Raw genomic sequence first — 18,467 nt, forward strand, 5'->3', positions numbered from 1 at the left:
AATAATTAATTCTTTATTTTTAGCAGGATAAATTGAGGTCATTTTTAAAATCAAATATTAAAACTAATTTATTTGAAAATATTATAATTATAAAATATCTTTAATATAGATATAGATTATAATAAAATATCCACGTTAGGTTTGTTTGAGTACTTGTAATTCTTAATGAGCCGGAAAATAAATATGTTCAATGTGACGCTTGTTTAGTTACGTTCGAAAAATAATTTATTATTACATTCATTAATAACATGATTATAAAACAAATTTGGTTGCTTTTTTGTTAATAAAATTAGATAAATAAACCTCTTGCTATAGTAAAAGAGTGACAATCAAATGTCCATCGTGGGGCTACCCATTTTCTATATATATATATATATATATATATATATAAAGACAAATATAAAAATAAAAGAACTGCACCTTGTCCAGAACATGACCGTTGAATCCAGCTGCCAAGCCACGTCAGTATAAGTGGTGTCCCTCGTGGATTGTGAAGTGAGGCCAAACATAAGCCCTCCGATAAGAGGCCCAACCCAATGATCTGATCTGTGGTACCGCTTACTAGTTACTATGCAACTGCATGTAAATCTTAGCCGTCCGATCTCTGACACACTCTGTGATCATCTGCTTCTGCTCCATAAACCCACCTCTTTATTTACAAACTTAACCCTCTCTCTCCTTTGTCTCACCAGTTCACACTACACTCTTCCACAAACCTCAAAAGGAGCTCCCTTTTCCCTTTTTCTCTCTATTCTCCCTCCCGACTTGTTTCCTTTTATTCTTGCCCTTTTCGTTTCGCTGGGTTTTGTTTAATCTTTCTTTCTGAGGGTTTTCTTTTGAGATTGCCCCTGTGGGTTTCTTCGTTTCTATGGTTTTGGAGGAAGGCAGAGTGTTGGCTGTGAGGAAGGAATCTATGGCTGCTCTGCTACTGTTTTTCCTTTTGGCCGTCTCAGCAGTTTCCGCTGATGAAGGTGAGCTTCACTTGCTGTCCATGGTATGCTTTTATGTGTTTTTCTTCCTATGCCTTGTTTGTTTTGAGCAACTTTAAGCTTCATTTTCTCAATAATCCAATGGTTAGTTATGATTATAGTCTAATGGTTAGTTATGATTATAATCTAATGGGTCTCCTTCTGATTACTTTTTCCCGCTTCGGATTCCCGCATTGTGTTTATGTGCCAAAGACCCTTCTTTTTTTCTTCAAGTTCCATCTTTTTGTGTCTTGAACTTGATGTGTTTCCTATGCGGGTTTGCTTCCTTTTTCTTCTGGGTCTCTTTTAAGTTTGTTCAAACTGAAAAGCAGTTTTTCCCTTATAAATTTGCTGCGTCATTGAGTTTATTGTGACTGATTTTTATATAATAGGTCCGCATAATGATGATTCAATCTCTGTGTAATGCCCTCCTTCATTACTTTTAAGTCTAGACAACATTATTTGCCACTGTTTTGGTCAGCGGTTGAGCTTTGAACAAAAATTAAACTGCTATAGTTTAGAGTGGTCTTCACTGTTTGACTTTGGTAGTCGTTGAGGTGCAGTTATGTTATTTACTCTGTTTCATCGTATTTCAGATTTTGAGCAAACAAATCCTTTAATTTGCTCTTTAAAATTTCAATATTGCTGCACCAAGACATGTTCTTCCTGAAAAATGCGGACTTGGAAAAGGGGTGAGAGAGAGAGAGAGAGAGTGCATTTAGCTGATTGGTGAAATTTCCTTCTCTGGCCAAAGTAGGGGTAGTCTCTGCGAGAAATCTTCCCCTTGTTGAAAGTTTCCGATCTGTCGTCAGCTTTTCAGTCAAAACTATTGCGTCCCAGCTGGTCCAGCTCATTTGGCGGTCCTTTATACCTAAACTACATTTGCAGATAAATGTACAAAAAATTGTGGGACCAAAATACCCTTATTGGATAATCCAAAAGATAGTGTTAAATGAACACTTGGGTCCTGGAAATCTACTACTTCGGTGGGCATTGTTGTCATATTAGTCAAGAAGATAACATGCCCCATAGTTGGTCCAATATATTTTATGCATTTGCCCATCACCTCTCTCAGCTGTTCTGTTTATGGAGCTTTTTCTGCAGAGCATTCTCAAATGTCTTTTTAAGCGTGAAGAGAAAACGGAAAAAACTTCTAGATTATATTGATTTGAAGGCCTTCACTGTTCATTGATCTATGTAATTGCCTGATGTTTCCCTTGTGTACCAGATGCTAATACCATTAATTCACATGGTTTCAATTTTCCAAATGTTTATTATTCATTTTTATCTGTGATTCTGTTGTTGATATAAGATTTTAGGACTCTTTCTCTCCCCTCCCCTCCCTCTTAAAAAAATCAAGAGAGAAAGAGAGAGCAATAGTCTGGAAAATGACCTTGAAGCTTGTCATTAGTGGAAATGAGGTGTCACCTTTTTAATGATTGAGAGATCCAACTTCTTTATAGGCATTATGATTCTAGATTTTCTCCAAACTTTGAAATAAATATTTCTATTCTGGGAGAGGTAAACTGTCAGTTTTCTATGAATTATTGTTTCTCCCTTACCACTTGTATTGAATACTAATCACAGCTGGTTGATTGTCTCATTATGCATTTCTATTAAGAAAGAGAATATAGTGGAATCTATGCCCAGCTAGTAAGATATGTGAATTATTGTTCTCTGCCAGACTCACTGCAAAATATGACAAATTTATGTCTGAATTTAAATAATACCCCTTGCGCTCTCTGTGATATAATCAAAGGCTGTCTACTTTAACTCAACTAATTAGTGCTACTGCTATATCTTATATATTGTAATCCGTGGAACTTACCCAATGATAAGAGAGGTAATATCTCTCCTAGACCGGAGATTAGAGGATTGCTTCCTGCATTTTGATGATTCCAAACTTGAATTCCTCAGACTCAGATTGCTTAATGATGATCATGAGGGTCTACCTAAGTAGTACATACTAATTACAGTTGTTCCTTAAAAGTCAATTAAACTGACAATGTCAATGTGGCTTTTCTGAGCATCCATAAAATCATAACATATTTATTGTACATGTCAGATTTATGAGTTATACTGTCTATTCTATGTGCATGATCAAGTGTTTTTGAAGATGGAAGAGATTCTGATTGCGGGGACACATTTCTTGTCTAATCTTGCGCTCTTTGTTAATCTTTTGCAGATGCCTTCATCGGTGTAAACCTTGGTACAGACCTCTCTGACATGCCAAGCCCAACTCAGGTGGTTGCACTTCTTAAAGCTCAAAATATTCGACATATCAGGCTCTATGATGCAGACAGAGCCATGCTCCTCGCTCTTGCAAACACAGGCATCCAAGTGACTGTTTCTGTTCCCAATGATCAGCTCCTTGGGATTGGTCAGTCCAATGCCACTGCTGCCAACTGGATTGCTCGCAATGTGATAGCCCATGTCCCTGCCACCAACATCACTTCTATAGCTGTTGGATCTGAAGTCCTAAGTGCCCTCCCAAATGCTGCTCCAGTCCTAGTTTCTGCCCTAAAATTCATTCACTCTGCACTTGTCGCGTCTAACCTTGACCGCCAAATTAAAGTCTCTACTCCACACTCTTCAGCCATTATTCTTGACTCCTTTCCACCGTCCCAAGCCTTCTTCAATCGCTCATGGGACCCTGTCATGGTTCCCCTGCTCAAGTTTTTGCAGTCTACAGATTCATATCTCATGCTTAATGTCTACCCATATTATGATTACATGCAATCAAACGGTGTAATCCCCTTGGACTATGCACTTTTCCGCCCTCTCCCTCCAAACAAGGAAGCTGTGGATGCTAATACACTACTGCATTATACTAATGTCTTTGATGCAATTGTTGATGCAGCGTATTTTGCAATGTCCTATCTAAACTTCACTAAACTCCCCATTGTAGTGACCGAGTCAGGTTGGCCCTCCAAGGGTGACTCATCAGAGCCAGATGCCACACTTGATAATGCCAACACTTACAATAGTAACTTAATTAGGCATGTGCTTAACAACACAGGGACTCCTAAGCATCCTGGGATTGCTGTTAGTACTTACATTTATGAACTCTACAATGAGGATTTGAGACCTGGATCAGTCTCTGAAAAGAATTGGGGACTTTTTAATGCAAATGGAGTGCCAGTTTATACCTTGCACTTAACAGGTGCTGGAACTGTTTTGGCAAATGACACGACAAATCAAACCTTTTGCGTTGCGAAGGAGGGTGCTGACCAAAAGATGCTACAGGCAGCCTTGGACTGGGCTTGTGGACCGGGGAAAGTTGATTGCTCACCTTTGCTCCAGGGGCAACCATGTTATGAGCCAGATAATGTGCTTACACACGCAACATATGCTGTCAATGCCTATTTTCAGCGGATGGCTAAGTCTCCTGGGACTTGTGATTTCAAAGGGGTGGCTACGGTTACTACCACAGACCCAAGTAAGGCATCATGACATGTTTATTTCTATTATAATATCATATAAGGCAGAACAGTTTATGAGCATAGATCATCTAAAACTTAGGTAGTGAAGAGATCAAGTAGAAAAGTAATAAACCCCATCAAAAATATAATATAAAAGAACATCGTAGGGTTCACATGTGATCGTTTTCTATTTTATGGCATGGGCTTTCACATATGATTAATTTTTGCACTACCCGTGTTATATTCTGCATTTTTGTTGGTGAAATTCTTGCTTTGTTACTGATATATTTCATTGCCAAATCTTGCAGGTCATGGCACTTGTATATTTCCAGGAAGGTACAAGTTAAAGCTTTCGTGTGTTATTATTATGATCATATTTAACTCTCATGGGACTGCCAGAAATGATCTAACTAACCTTTTGCTTCCTTTTTCCTTTTTTGTGAATTTAGTGGTGGAAGAAACAGCAGTTTCATAAATGGCACATCACTGGCTCCATCTTCAAATTCCACAACTTCTGGGTGTCTTTCACTATTTTTCTACAGTGGCGGTTCCTTCACAAGCTCTGTGATCATTGGTCTCTTAGTTTTGAGTGCAGTTTTCTTGTAGAACAACGTGAATTTGTATTTTCTGCAACTCTATTGATAGAACTGAAATATTTTTTAGAGATTCAGCTTGGCACCTGTTGGGGAACTTGCAGCAATACCCAATTTTGTACCCTCCCAAGAGGAATTAGGGGGTGGCAAGCTTGATTGAACATATATAGCCAGCAAAGTGGTTGAAAGTGAGTTGTCCGTTGGAATTTGTAGAAACAAATCAGAGGGAATCTTTTAGGATTATTTTCTGTAACTACCTCATTTGCGTGATTTTCCATCAAAGGCAAAAATTCTTTATGCTTGACTTCAATTCGTCGGTGATGAATTTAGACCCGTGGACAAGTCAACCGTATCTTCATGTAAATCTGCCTTTTAATCCTTCTATCCTGGCTGTTATTTCGTAGGTTTTGTGGGTATTAGCTTCAATGAGGAACATAAATCATCCAATTGTTCAATTGACAGTGCACAATCAAATTATTCAGTTATATAGTGCAAATCTATAATGAACTTCGCATAGCATGCCTTGCACGTTTAAACCATTCCTCGTCTGAAGATGTCCTACTATCAACTTGTATCAAAATAAAACAATTGGATCCTCATCATCAGTCAAGCTCAAGACCTCGTCCTCTGGATATTAAAATTTGCACAACAAACATCACAGACGAAACCTGTTGACCCGGGAGGACAGGACCCGTTGTGGGCGTGTTGCTTACAATATGGCTTGTTGCAGAAGTCACATTTGGGGAGCTGAAGCCAGCAATCTAAACACAGGATATCTGCACACACAGCCTCTTCTACTTCTTCAGAGTCGTCCACGCATCCACCGCATTCTTGGCACCTTGGAATGCAAAAGTTGCATCCCCTGCAATCACTCATTGACCTTCCTATCTTTCTCTTGCAAGTCCTTCTTGGACAGTCGAAAACCATCCTAACCTCGTCGCATTTTGGGCAAACTTCGACATCGATTGTGGCGTAATCTTTGTCATTTCTGAATGTTGGCACGTCCCTGTGCTCGTGGAATAGGAGAGGCCATGATCCTGACTGCTCTTGCTGTGATAGGTTCTTCTCAAGATAAGGCCGAAGTGTTTCGAGGTGTTCTTTGTTTATGTTGTAGATACCATTGATCATTAGGCTCTTTAAACCGTGATGATGTTCAGACAATGTCTTCACAGCTCCTATGACTCCCTCAGGTGTTAAGCCAGTGCATCCCGGTAGGTAGAGCTGAATCAAAAGCAAACACAAAATAGGAGACAAATAAATAATAAATAAACTTTTAATTTCATCTCTATTAAATCATAAAGTAATTCCTAACAATCGTATCTTATCCACATCTAATAATTAATTACATGAGAAATAATTAATCAACATCCATACCTTGTTGATAAGAGGATTTCGCTCTACAACCCTTTGAAGCCCATCATCTGTTATCTTCGCACAATCCATTAGAGCCAAAGTTCTCAACCTGCCATTCGCCTTGGATGTGATTTTCATCAAAATCTCATCGGACAGCCTCAAGTTCAATGGCGATTTGACCGCGATATCTAGCCATGACAATACATCCTTGTTTACAGCGTCTCTCAGTGACGTGCAAACTCCGCTCATGGCAAGAAGCTCGAACAGAGGAAGGTAAGCTGAAATAAGGGATAAAGCCATGTGTGGTGGCCCTGCTTTTTTGTCCTGGGAGTTTTCAATAGCTTCATGTTCTTGCTGCCCCATAAACTGTGAAATCTCCATGGTTTTGGGTTTCAGCTGTCGCAGCGGTTTTTTTCTTTTCTTCCAGAAATAAATCGAAAGGAGATTTCACAGTTTGTACTGGGGTGAGAGAGAGAAGGAGATTACAACTCTGGTTTCGTGATTGGGACTGATAAAGAACAGTTTGTGCAAGTTGTAAGTCGGTAGAAAGAAAATATCTCAAACTTTCTTTCTTTACACGCAAATAACACTGCACTGTCAAATGCTATGTTACATTTAATCAAAATTTTAACAGCATTCTAAGATATGGATACGTCAGATACCACGGCATGGCTTCAAAAACGTTTCGCTGCAACAAATATTTAACTTAACGGAAAACGAGTCTCTGCAACTCATTAGAAGAAAATATCACTCATTTCTGCTTTGAATATAAAGCTCATGAGCGCAGCATGAAAAACTACAAGAGGGTACACTGATGTTCATAATTATTTTGAAGTCTATAATTTTACATATAAACTGACAGTGCACAATTATAAAAACGTCACGCCGACAAGCATAGAACTAAAATGGGTGGAAATTTTCAATGGTCCAAAGGCTCAACTGCTGTTTTGAAAAGAAGAATGTAAACCTTGTCGATCGAAAAATACAAGAACCCTCCTGTGGAATGTGTGACATACGAACCAAAGCTAGTTCCCACAATGCAGTGCCAAGCTGGACCATATGACGAGTCAAATTCCTGTCAAGTAATAAAGATACATTGTGAACTCTCTATATGTCAGAGCACAGCACGTTAGGGTTAAAGAAGAAGAGTTACTCGTGAGCATATTCAGTTAAAAATTGCATTTACACTGCAATGCTTGCTTGCACAACGTGAGCATATTCAGTTATCAATTTTCAAAGCCAAAAAACGATGTGAAGCTATAATTTATCAAGAAGTTTGTCATAAACTGATGTTTGTGGGAGTCTGAGAGAGAGGAATTCAATTTTATTCAAGAAATTGTTCTGGTAGAAGAACAGAGAATGAGAACTGAGGTGTCAATCAGGCATAACCTAATTTTCTTGAGACTTACAAAGCTCAATTCAAGTCTCAGAGACAGAAAATGCCTGCTTATTTGATAACCCATAGTAAGCTGTGGACCAAGTCCTTTCATTTCTCATTTTTTTTTCCTTTTTCTTATAAACACTCAAAATCCTGAATACAGATAAATCCCCTTTGATTTTTTATCATTAAAAACCCAGATGGATTAATAAAAGAAAACATAGCCAGAAATATACCAGAAACCTATGCGGCAAACATTGAGATTGAAAATCCTCCATATACATATATTTATGGTTATGTGCTTGTGTTCGTGCATGTATCAAACTGAAACTGGACCATTTGTAGTTTACCTCATTTGATCTATACCCATTACTCAAAATACTTCAATTAACAATGTAAGCATGACCAAGTTCGAGTTTTTAACTCTGACACACACACTACAAAGTTACAAACCAAAAGGATCAAATCCCAGAAAGACAATCAAAAAGTATAATCTGATCGAGGCAAAGATGTGACCTTCTTAAGGGCAAGAGCGAGTCGTTTGCTGTCGAGTTTCCCCGGCATGGAGTCCAGGTGGTCCCTCGCAGAGCGAAAGGCGCGGTTTTGCAAAGGGGTGGGCATGTCAGAGGCCCTAACTCGGACATTGAGGAGTTCATGGTGGTCTTGTTGCTCTACAGACTTCTTCTTCTGTATTAAACTGCTGAGGAACTTGCTTCGCCTCTCTAGCTCCAACTCTGCTCCCTCCATTTGTCTGTGTCGATGATTCACTCTCTCATATCAGTCAAAAAAGCCTCTGTCTTGCTTGCTTTGAGTCAGTGGATGGCACTGCTTATGCATTCGATATGTTTGGAAAAAGGTTTCTGAGAAGAAAGAAAAGGATATAAAAGAGAGAGTGAAGAGAGAGGGAGCAGACAGAGGGGTCTCGATTGCAATGTTCTTTGGGTTTGGGGAGATTTTGATATATTAATTTTGTTTGTGTTTTCTTTTGATGCATTGTTTGTTGCGTATGGACGGGGTCGTTGGACTAGGTGAAGAGGAGACTACTTTTCCATACTTCGATTACTTGAAAGCTACGGACCAAAACAAACAGCCTTGCCGTAATGGCGCAAAGAATTTCTTTTGTTTTCTGTCGTTTAGAGAGAATTTCTGTATGACTGTTCTAAACACTTCACCATGCTGTAATTTTCTTTTCTCAGAAGGAAAAATAAAATAAAAATAAAAATAATAACATTTTCTTTGGCACATTGGGTAAGAGATAATACCAAAATATAATTTGTGCTGAAGCTGAGCTGAAAGGGTGAATGGCGTTTTCAATGTTGGAAGTTGCAACAAAGCATCTAAAACAATTGTGTGATGTTTGTTTTTTACAAAGTGATATTTTAATTACTCAAATATATAGAAAGAGATACCGAACTCGAGTGCAAAAGACGACATTGGCCTGCCCAATATCTGCACAACTATAATGTTTGTTTATATGTACCATTCGTGTAAATTCTGTTCTACTATTACAACTTTAATTGGTTGTACAAAATTAACAAGAATACCTTACAAGTAACTGGGCAGTCATCCGGAATAGGATTCAACCTTTTCCAGGAAAAACACGGTAATTGCGGAGAAAAGAAAGGGAAAGAAGTAAGAATGATGATAGGGTCCATGGGGGCCCTCTGAAATAAATAATGTTTGAAAAGTTTTGTGAATGTTGACTGACTGGACTAAAGTCCAGAATGCGTGGATCCCACTTCATGGTTTTCATCCCACCCAAGCTTCAAACTTTCCACGTAGATATACAGACAAACAAACTACCTGTCCAACCACACAAATAAAAAAGACATTGGAACACTGGATAACGTATCATCCGGTCGGGCCGGATCTAAATTTTTTGATTCGGATCAGGATTTGTCGGGCTTTTTCTTTCTTTAGGTCAAGCTGATGTTTGAAAGGAATCGGCTCGAATCCGTTTGTAGAGTTGGGCTTAAGTGGACATTTCGGGTCGGTCCAAGCCAGGCTATCCATAGGCCGCCCATGGCTTCTTCTTTGTTTTTTTGCCTTATATTGCCTTGCCTTATTTTCATTTATTTAAGTTTATAATATAAATAAGGAAGTATCATCAATTTGAATTCAATTAAAAAAATACTAGAAAATTAAATTCCCAACCAATCAAAATATAAAAATCCAATTTTAATAGAAGATACAGTTTATACCAATATTGATATCTCAATAAGTCTATGTATACTTTATACTAAAATCTCATAAAATCGGTAAATGACCCAATAATATAGTGATTTGAAGTAATTGTTGAGAATACTAATTCATGATATTGAACTCCAAATCTATTTATTTATGTTTGTTTACACGACAGAAAATTACATCAAACATTCAACATTTCATGCATCTTTTATTATACATAAAATCATGACATTGAACTCGGAATAAACATTAATCCACTGAATATATATACATATATATATTATATATATATATATATGAAAGAAAAAATAAATAAAGGCTCGCGTTTTTTCTTCTTTTCTGGCTTAAATCATGCTTTAGGAAGTTTCATTTATCGCGACTCATGCCTTGCTCCACCACCGGAGGCACAGGGGTCATTGCCACTTCCCGGTTCCTTTCCTCGATATTTCCATGCCATCCTATTCAATTAATTAATCACACACGTCGTCAACATTAAGTCAATGCATTTTAAAGACCAAAACAAAGCCATATATATATATATATATATATTCGATTGGAAAAAGGTCACTTGAACTTCTGGCTAAAACAAAAAGGAAATTTGCCCAAGGTTTGCCTTCTTCCGCCCTGGTGAACACCAACTTCGGGGTTGCTTCGTCGAGGGTGCAGAGTTGGGAGAGGATTTATCCTTGTACCAGGGAACAAAAAAATATATATATATAGGAGAAGGAAATTTGCTTCTAGAGGTTTTAAAAGGACACTTGCTTCGAAAAAAACTTTCTTCTTTTGTACTTCTTTCCTTTTAAAATATATATTAGAATAGAAAGAGAGAAAAAGACAAAGTTTATGCAAACACGAAACAGATAGATGACTAATAGTCTAGTAATTAAGCACATGATTGTCCATGTTGTTTGGTGTGATGTTCCCTCCCTCGGATTCGTATTCAAGTCATCAGATTAGTATTAAATATAGAGTTTAACCATAATTAATTGTGGGATTGATTAGATTAGAAGAAGAACAAGGAGGAGGAACAAGAATTGAGTATAGTAGTATGTACCGATGGCCATGTCGAAACCGCGAGATTGGAGGTGGCGATACTCTTGGCAGAGGGCGCAGAACTCGCAGAAGCAGTGAAGCAAGCAGTCGTTACAAGGGCTCTCCTCCAAGGCGTATTGCTGTCTCATTTTGGATCGATAGAAGCATGAGTAGAAGCAAGGGCAACCTGTCACGCACGATATCAGCGTGTACAACGCTCCACTTGCACCACATGCTGCCATGCCATTGCATTTCATCATAACACCCACAATTATATTAATTAATTCATTAAACAATCAAACGAATCAACAAACACAAGCTAAAAGGGTAATTAATCTACTTACACGTAGAACCCTTGTCCACAATCTCTGCAATTTGGCCAAAAGTGATGCATGGACACCAACATGTTATGCAACCTGCAGTTGTTATTATTAGTACAATCAAGCAAAGTAAATTACCCCTAAGATATATCATCATATAAATAGATAAAAATGATGCTTTGCTAAGCCTAAGCTTACAGTTTTTGGGATCGGAGAAGCAGTCACAGAGGCCAGAGGACCAAGGCACGGGAGCTCTAGGGCGGAGATGAGGAGGGACTTGGCTGTGGCTGTAAGGGTGGCTGTGGCTGTCGGTGTCTTGATCTTGACTGGTGCTAAAATAGGGCTCCGTGCTCGAGCTCACTGGGATCCCCGTGGGCGGCCCACCCTGATGATGCAGCTGCTCTGATGCGTACTTGTTGTAACCATTTGGGTTTGATGATGAGTACATGATGATGATGAGGATGATCTGCAGATATTGAACAAGAGATTAAGAATGCCTTAAGGTTTTTGGGAGAAGAGAGTGGTTTTGCAAGCTACCTACCTACAATAATGTTCTCCTAATTGAGAAATAGATATGAAGGCCGGCTAGACTTTGAAAAAGCCAGCAATTAATTATTGACGAATGTTAAACAATGAACGGTTGGTTCACGTTGGCCCCTTGCTCTCACTGGTAGGCCACCTTGACTTTGACTCAGTAGACTTAGTCTCCCCTCTGCCAGCCTTCGCGTGTGTTTCCTACACAACCATCCCCTCACAAATCTTATCTACTTCTATTCTGTTCATGTATTTTCACCATCAATACTTGCGTATTTTATGAGAAGTTTGTCTGCATTTTTAGATGATCATTCATGACATCGTCATCAACAACATCAATATAAGAGGATGCGAAAGGACATGCAATATATTAACATTCGAATCTTTTAACGATACTGGAGCAAAGAGGAGGGTGTTGAAAACAATTGGGTGGTTTACCACACACCTCAACTCGGCTCTTGTACCAAAACGTTGGTCTAGTATAATAAATTAAACATTCATAACGGGCCCAATATGCCATGTAAACATTTGTTTCCACAGCCCATGAGGAGCCCAGTCAAGGCTGTAAGCGCATTTAAAATCCAATTTGCATAGGCCTTTTGAGCTTCAGGAGTTTGATCCAATGGTCTTGCAACTAATGGGCCTATACATTTGTTGATGCGAAAAAATAGTTCAGCATTTTTTGGGCTCAACTTAGTGATGTTAGGCCTTCGGTATGCCTCGGGTCTCTGTGGAGCATGTCATCTGCAAGATAACAAACATTCGGTAAGACCTTAGGCACCGGTGTGGTACCGCCCAAGGCTCTCCGATGCTTCAGATAAGTTCGGATTTAGTAAACTTAGACTGACAGATCAATAGGTTGTATGCCGTAAGTTCCGATTACCTCCATTAGGGATAGTGGTCCTATTTATAGGCCTTGGGAGGTGTGCTTATTGTTTAGAATTTCAATGTAGGACTGTGGACGTCGATTATGGGCACGTCACGTGTCTTAAACAAGGAAGTTGCCCTAATCGCTGGATCGGTAGGCAAGATGCCGAAGGCCACCATTTCTAGGCTCAATCTTGTCCACGTGTCTGATCCTAATAGGCTGTTCATTTTGGTATAAACAACATTCCCATTCCAAAGTTAGGAATGGGGAACAATTACTTGAGATCCTGTATTGGAATCCTTCTTTCTCAATATCGCTTGTATCAAAAAAATTATAATTGTGAGTTGTTGCTACACAATTATAACCAATTTACCGATTGGTATAATTAATTTTAAATTTATTTACTTTCCACCACTAAAATATTACCATATCACCTTACAAATTATTTAGTGATCGAAATTTATGGTGTGTTTACTAATCAATAATTGGAATTCTCATCAAGAATTGAATTCCACCTATAGAGGATTCCTATGTTTACTTCATATTAAAATATTAAAAAGTAAGTGGGGCACATACAGAATTAGAAATTGTATTCCTGATTTTGGAGGAATTCAATTTAAGGATGGGATGTGGTATTCTAATTCTTAGATAATTAATCAATTAGAAATTCATCTTTTTTACTCATTATATTCTCACACAATTTTGAAAATTTTCAAATTTTCTATATACTTTAACTCAACAATAAGGACATTTTAGTAATTAGTACCACTCCTACCTCAATTCTATATGATTTAATAAACAACTTCAATAGGAATTCGGAATCTAACTCTCCTCAATTTATATGATTTAATAAACAACTTCAATAGAAATCTGAAAGCTAATTATTTTCAATCTAACTCCGCATCAATTCAATTGCCCCTAATTTACTTAGGAATTAGTAAACATGTCATTCGACAAACTTAAAGTTTGAAATGCAACATGACAAAAAAGCTGCTTTTTTTTCCCCTTGGGTACAACTTTAAATGCAACTTTGTTGTTTCCTCATTGATTGGGTATTTCTTGGGAACAATTAGAATGTTTCAGACTTTATGGGGTAGGTAGGTAGGGGTGGGTGACCTTAGCGCACCACTACAACACTCATTTACATTTGCTTGCTGCTCAAATCAATAGTGGGCTGAAAAATATGCAAGTAGGCCCACCAACGGCGCATTGATGTACGTTGTGGGCTCTGATTCTTGGAAGAAGGGCCTCGAGTCTGGGAACGCATCTGAGCTATTGGGACCCCCCACGACCGCTCCCACCAGCAAATTCGGGTTCGGATTTGGACTCAAGAAATATCGAGAGCCGGCTTTGCAACCAATGTGGGCCGGGTGGACCTGAACCGATGGCAGTGAGCTGCCCCGGTGGTGTATCCTCTGCGGGTAGCGTGCACCGTATCCAACCATGTACGACATCATCAATGGATTATCACCAAGTATGTAGTCCACCTGAAAATTGCATTGAGGAAAAGCCAAAACATCAGTTACAATACTGTCCCCAAACTTGAATATAATTGCAGAAGCACCCTTGTTCACGTGGGTGGGTGCCCTCTGGATCAAAGGCCATTCAATCATTCATCCTTCATTCAATGTGTGGACAATTTCATAGAATTCTTGTAGGTACAAATACATATGTAGACAAGTATATATTATTATTATATATGGCAGAAAGTTAAGGTAAGACTCAGACAGGACAAGATCAAAATCTATCCGTTAACTTGTCTGATCTAGAGATGGTCCCTGATTGATATGCATATACATATATATGTGGTTTTGATTAATTACCTGACGTTTAGCCAACAGTTTGAGGAAAGCAGGGGAGGCTGAAGTCTGGCCACAGGGCACGACTTTGTTGGCATGGCTTAGATAGTTGGAATAAGCCAAAAGTAGGAATGAAAGTGAGGTTACATGCTGCATGTTACTGCCTCCAGGTTTGAAGATCAACCCACCTTTCAAAAACCAGATCAATTACTCCACTTATTTGATTAGCAAGTAAAGTAAACCGGGACTAAGGGTTAACAACCCATTAGTGACAAACAAAGGCAATTAAAGCAGGACAAAATTTTCTCATGAACCCAAGAACGAAGAATTTGGTTTGGTGGTATCACATTATTTTCTCGGACGCTGGGTTTTTCTAACAATTATTATTTAAAGCTTGTGATCTCGATTTTTTTAATGAAGAAAAATACCTGGAGAATATTGGACTTGAGGATGAGAAAGTCCGGGCAATATGGAACATATAAACTCATCAGCATTTTGCTTGAAAGATTGGAAATAATCTGCTTTTCCCATCAGCACTTCCTGCCACATATTTTTACACAAACCAAAAGTACATTTTAATTTCCTTCTCTGAGAGACTGAGAGACTGAGAGACCGAGAGTGACACATAAATTGTGTATATTTTCATTGCAAAACCCAATCAATCAGGTATTCACTCGAGAAGATGATCTTCAATTCATTTACAATCTTTCAGTGTCTGTCATGTATCAATAATATTCAGTGCACAAAACATAACGTGGTATCTTGCTCAAAAGAAAAAAACATAAGTGGATAACAAGATAAACATGTGAAAAGGATCACATTTTTTGAAATGTGAGACTGACCAGGTTTGAAGAAAAGTTGTGCGTAGAGGAATAATGGCTCAAGGCGTGTGGGAAGAACCATCTTCTCAGCCTTTAAGCACATGCATGCAGCAGTGACTCACTGATTCAGGGACCCACGAGAGTCCCAGATCTAAAGATAGACAGGTGCAGACCTGGACGCCACCTGGCTCATCACTGCTCTTTTTCTGATTGAAGGGACAACACAATGCCAAAAATCCATCGACTCTAAAGTCCTTTCTGCCCCTCATGGATCATCCTTGTTTAAAATCTAAACGTTGCTAATGCAGTGGCATTTTGGACTATGAAGAAAAAGAAGAAAAGTCCCCAAAACAGGAAGGGAAAGCCTAATTGTAAGCTAACAGCGATCATGTGCAATAATCCACTTGATTCGTAAACCTTTTCCAACAAATTTTCCTTTCGCTGTTTTTTATATTTATCAAACAAGTTTTAACTTTACATAACTATTCCTAAGCATGTATTATTAATTTATTTCACGAAGTAAGATGTACGGATCGCACATCTTTAACTTATTCAAGTTGATGAAAACCGTATGGCCATGGGGTCCACTGCACCACCAAAACCATGTTGCACATATTGGATAATGGATAATAATTTGCACAAATTCATTTCTATGTGATAGCTTCACTTGTATTTTTCTTTATTTATAGGGTTCCGCATTTAGACATAGTTCCAGAGCACGTGATTCGCAGAGCATACACCTATGTTTGCATTAAGGCCATAGATAAATAAATGGTTGCCACATTCCATACAAGAGCATAAAGACAAAAATAATAAAAACACTGATAGATACAAACATACTTATTAAATAAGTTATTAATATAACGATTAAGCAGTAAGAAGAAGTTAATTAAGAAATTTATGTTAAGATTTGCTTCGCTTAACATAAGTACCTTGGAAATGAGGATGTTAATCCCAGCATGCTTGTTATCCCAACCAAACTCGTTAATAGTATCCCCTGCCCTCAACACCACCTCGTTCCTCACAATGTATTCTCGGTAAACGCGCCTCCTCGACGCCTTGTGCAACCACGCTGCTCCCCAAAGCAACTCGTCCTGCGATGTTAAATCATTCTATTAACGTAGCTGCTAGCTGATGGGCCCAAGATTTTGGACCTATAACCAGATCTAACGGCTGAAAATCAGTTTCAGTAACTCCCAAATGGAGAAACAGAAAAAATATTTATACAGAAAGTCAAAAAAGTTGCTGACCTGGAAACCGTTCACGTCGCAGTAAAAAGGGCACACGGCAGAGCGCAGGCTGGCGCTGTACGCACCCCGGTGCCTGTCAGCAAACTCGAACACCTACAAACAGATATCGTCCATTTACTTTCACGGTTTTACTTTTACCCAAGGTTAATGAATAAACAGGGAGTGAGTGACAGCGACGTACCCTAACGGCTCGATTGAGGAGCAATCTAGAGTAGGCGGGGTCACGTGACCTGAACACGATGGACGCAGCGGCAAGTGCAGCGGCCGTTTCACCTGCCACGTCAGATCCCGGATGGTTTTTATCGATCTTGTACACCGCGCGAGACGTGTCCATGTCCTCGGGCCTCTCCCAGCAGTTGTGGTCAGAGTACGGATCCCCGACCTGGACGAAAACGACGTCGGGCACCGCCGTCGCCTTGAGGAGATAGTCGGTGCCCCACTTCACGGCCCGAACCGTGTTCTTCAGCTCCGGGCCCATGGTTCGACCGAAGTCTATGACGCTCCAAGCAAGCAACGTCGTCGTGAAGGCCATTGGGAACCCGAACTTAATGTTGTCGCCAGCGTCGTAGTACCCGCCCGTTAAGTCCACCTGAAGTCAGCAAACGGAACGTTACAAAGGAAAAAATAACTAAATTTAAACGCGGCGTTGTGAAAAGTGGGAGGAGTGTTAGGGAGGGGAAGAGTGTATGGAGTGGGAATTACTCCGGCGGTGGATCCGTCGTGCAATGCGGAGTCGTGGCGCCATTTCAATCGTTGATCTGGGGGGAGCTTTCCGGAGCGTTGGCCTTCGAAGAATAGGATGCTCTTGCGGAGGGCGTCGTGGTAGTCGTGGCCGGCGCTGATTGGGTGCAGAAGAAGGGAAACGAGGAGGAGGAGGGCGAGAGTCACGCGAAATGCGGAAACATTCCCCCGGAGGCAGAGGACGTTTGGCGCCATTTTTGTTGGTGGTGGGAGCAATTTGGAGCAACCGTCGTGGGTTCTTTATAACGGAAAGACGTCATTGGATTCCAGAGCATGGGCCAATGGAAAAGGAACACGTGGATGGATATTACTGGGAGGTGCTCGGATACCAATGCAGGACATGCGTGACTGGGTCACCTCGGGTTCTTTGACTTATTGGACCCGGCTTGGACCGAAGCGGTGTTGTAAATAATTGAGTAGTTAATAGTAATAGAAACTGACATAGTAAGCCTGCTTAAAAGGGAAAGAATCGACGGTGATGAAGTTGTGAAATTAATTATGATGGAGTTGCATATGGTCCAGGGTGCGATGGATGGGTCACACGTGGAAGGAGTGAGCGGTGTTGGGCCCACAGTGATTTTGGGCATTTTACATTCCAATTTCCAATGGAGATATAGATAGATAGGAAGCAGAAGTATAGAAGAAAGTGATGAAGGAGGATTGTGGATTTGATTGGATTTGGAGTGGGAGTGGCAGGAGGAGGGAATGATCCTGAAGCGTCAGATTACATTATAAGGTTGACTGTGTTTTTACGAATTTGGAGCAATGTCCAATGGGAATATGAGACTGAGTGATCTCTCTTGTGATTTGCTTTTGGACATAAAAAAATGTGTTTAAACTTCAGATGAAAATTCTCCAATGGGTTCCACCGTACGTTCGTAGATTATTTACATATGGTATTTGTGGTCCTCCCACAAATGGATTTCAATCAGACAAAATTTGAATGGAATATTTTTCAAAGGGCAAGCTGAGGTGAGGTGAGCCTGCAAAATATTTTTCTGAAACTTGTCTTACAACAAAAGAGTATCAAATAAAATCCAATGTAACGTAATTCCCTACTTGCAGTTTGCTCTTATATATTGCCGGCTCAATTAAGGACGCATCGAGCACCTTTCTAAGTTGTTTAGAGCTTTTTTTTAGTTGATACAAACAATATTCTATTTTAATCTGATTTAAAATGAGGAGGATTTGAACTTAGGTA

The 18,467-nt window shown here is 39.4% G+C and overlaps 5 protein-coding genes across 8 annotated transcripts; 1 reads left to right on the plus strand and 4 right to left on the minus strand.

Moving 5' to 3' along the window:
- Window positions 1-683: 683 nt before the first annotated feature.
- Window positions 684-5,287, plus strand: LOC103321425 (O-Glycosyl hydrolases family 17 protein). 3 transcript variants are annotated; one of them, XM_008223223.2, is made up of 4 exons: window positions 684-971; window positions 3,154-4,407; window positions 4,699-4,726; window positions 4,840-5,287. In XM_008223223.2, the coding sequence occupies exons 1-4, from the start codon at window positions 869-871 to the stop codon at window positions 4,994-4,996; spliced, it is 1,542 nt and encodes a 513-aa protein (XP_008221445.1). In that variant the 5' UTR covers window positions 684-868; the 3' UTR covers window positions 4,997-5,287. The 3 variants fall into 3 exon arrangements, with proteins under 3 accessions (XP_008221445.1, XP_016647729.1, XP_088902005.1); XM_016792243.2 differs by having other exon boundaries at window positions 855-994; XM_089045879.1 differs by lacking the exon at window positions 684-971 and adding an exon at window positions 1,607-2,165.
- Window positions 5,288-5,438: 151 nt separating this feature from the next.
- MEE11 (RNI-like superfamily protein) lies at window positions 5,439-6,919 on the minus strand. Its single transcript, XM_008223222.3, has 2 exons — window positions 6,358-6,919; window positions 5,439-6,204 (listed from the first exon to the last, which is right to left on the minus strand). Exons 1-2 carry the CDS (start codon window positions 6,715-6,717, stop codon window positions 5,596-5,598), a joined length of 969 nt encoding a protein of 322 aa, XP_008221444.1. The 5' UTR covers window positions 6,718-6,919; the 3' UTR covers window positions 5,439-5,595.
- A 151-nt stretch (window positions 6,920-7,070) lies between these two features.
- Window positions 7,071-8,709, minus strand: LOC103321423 (Dynein light chain type 1 family protein). The gene is made up of 2 exons (XM_008223221.2): window positions 8,231-8,709; window positions 7,071-7,411 (listed from the first exon to the last, which is right to left on the minus strand). The coding sequence occupies exons 1-2, from the start codon at window positions 8,459-8,461 to the stop codon at window positions 7,256-7,258; spliced, it is 387 nt and encodes a 128-aa protein (XP_008221443.1). The 5' UTR covers window positions 8,462-8,709; the 3' UTR covers window positions 7,071-7,255.
- Window positions 8,710-10,026: 1,317 nt separating this feature from the next.
- On the minus strand, window positions 10,027-11,949 carry LOC103321422 (protein PLANT CADMIUM RESISTANCE 2-like). Of its 2 annotated transcripts, XM_008223218.2 has the most exons (5): window positions 11,795-11,949; window positions 11,452-11,719; window positions 11,278-11,349; window positions 10,956-11,168; window positions 10,027-10,359 (listed from the first exon to the last, which is right to left on the minus strand). In XM_008223218.2, exons 2-5 carry the CDS (start codon window positions 11,699-11,701, stop codon window positions 10,268-10,270), a joined length of 627 nt encoding a protein of 208 aa, XP_008221440.1. In that variant the 5' UTR covers window positions 11,702-11,719; window positions 11,795-11,949; the 3' UTR covers window positions 10,027-10,267. The 2 variants fall into 2 exon arrangements, with proteins under 2 accessions (XP_008221440.1, XP_008221439.1); XM_008223217.2 differs by lacking the exon at window positions 11,795-11,949 and having other exon boundaries at window positions 11,452-11,788.
- Window positions 11,950-13,620: 1,671 nt separating this feature from the next.
- On the minus strand, window positions 13,621-17,487 carry LOC103321421 (endoglucanase 8). The gene is made up of 7 exons (XM_008223216.3): window positions 17,228-17,487; window positions 16,707-17,114; window positions 16,526-16,618; window positions 16,208-16,369; window positions 14,883-14,994; window positions 14,479-14,642; window positions 13,621-14,142 (listed from the first exon to the last, which is right to left on the minus strand). Exons 1-7 carry the CDS (start codon window positions 17,459-17,461, stop codon window positions 13,819-13,821), a joined length of 1,497 nt encoding a protein of 498 aa, XP_008221438.1. The 5' UTR covers window positions 17,462-17,487; the 3' UTR covers window positions 13,621-13,818.
- Window positions 17,488-18,467: the final 980 nt, after the last annotated feature.

This window comes from Prunus mume, linkage group LG2 (genome assembly GCF_029339155.1).
Source record: "Prunus mume cultivar Tortuosa linkage group LG2, ASM2933915v1, whole genome shotgun sequence".
NCBI classification, from domain to species: Eukaryota; Viridiplantae; Streptophyta; class Magnoliopsida; order Rosales; family Rosaceae; genus Prunus; species Prunus mume.

Coding starts and splice junctions, on each gene's coding strand:
- LOC103321425 (XM_008223223.2), top strand. CDS start 869: ATGGTTTTGGAGGAAGGCAGAGTGTTGGCTGTGAGGAAGGAATCTATG. Junction 972..3,153: donor AGCAGTTTCCGCTGATGAAG/GTGAGCTTCACT, acceptor AATCTTTTGCAG/ATGCCTTCATCGGTGTAAAC. Junction 4,408..4,698: donor GGTTACTACCACAGACCCAA/GTAAGGCATCAT, acceptor CAAATCTTGCAG/GTCATGGCACTTGTATATTT.
- MEE11 (XM_008223222.3), bottom strand. CDS start 6,717: ATGGAGATTTCACAGTTTATGGGGCAGCAAGAACATGAAGCTATTGAA. Junction 6,205..6,357: donor GAAATCCTCTTATCAACAAG/GTATGGATGTTG, acceptor CTTTTGATTCAG/CTCTACCTACCGGGATGCAC.
- LOC103321423 (XM_008223221.2), bottom strand. CDS start 8,461: ATGGAGGGAGCAGAGTTGGAGCTAGAGAGGCGAAGCAAGTTCCTCAGC. Junction 7,412..8,230: donor TCGCTCTTGCCCTTAAGAAG/GTCACATCTTTG, acceptor ATTACTTGACAG/GAATTTGACTCGTCATATGG.
- LOC103321422 (XM_008223218.2), bottom strand. CDS start 11,701: ATGTACTCATCATCAAACCCAAATGGTTACAACAAGTACGCATCAGAG. Junction 11,350..11,451: donor CTTCTCCGATCCCAAAAACT/GTAAGCTTAGGC, acceptor TAACAACTGCAG/GTTGCATAACATGTTGGTGT. Junction 10,360..10,955: donor CGGTTTCGACATGGCCATCG/GTACATACTACT, acceptor TTAATTGAATAG/GATGGCATGGAAATATCGAG.
- LOC103321421 (XM_008223216.3), bottom strand. CDS start 17,461: ATGGCGCCAAACGTCCTCTGCCTCCGGGGGAATGTTTCCGCATTTCGC. Junction 17,115..17,227: donor ACGACGGATCCACCGCCGGA/GTAATTCCCACT, acceptor TGCTGACTTCAG/GTGGACTTAACGGGCGGGTA. Junction 16,370..16,525: donor GCGACGTGAACGGTTTCCAG/GTCAGCAACTTT, acceptor TTAACATCGCAG/GACGAGTTGCTTTGGGGAGC.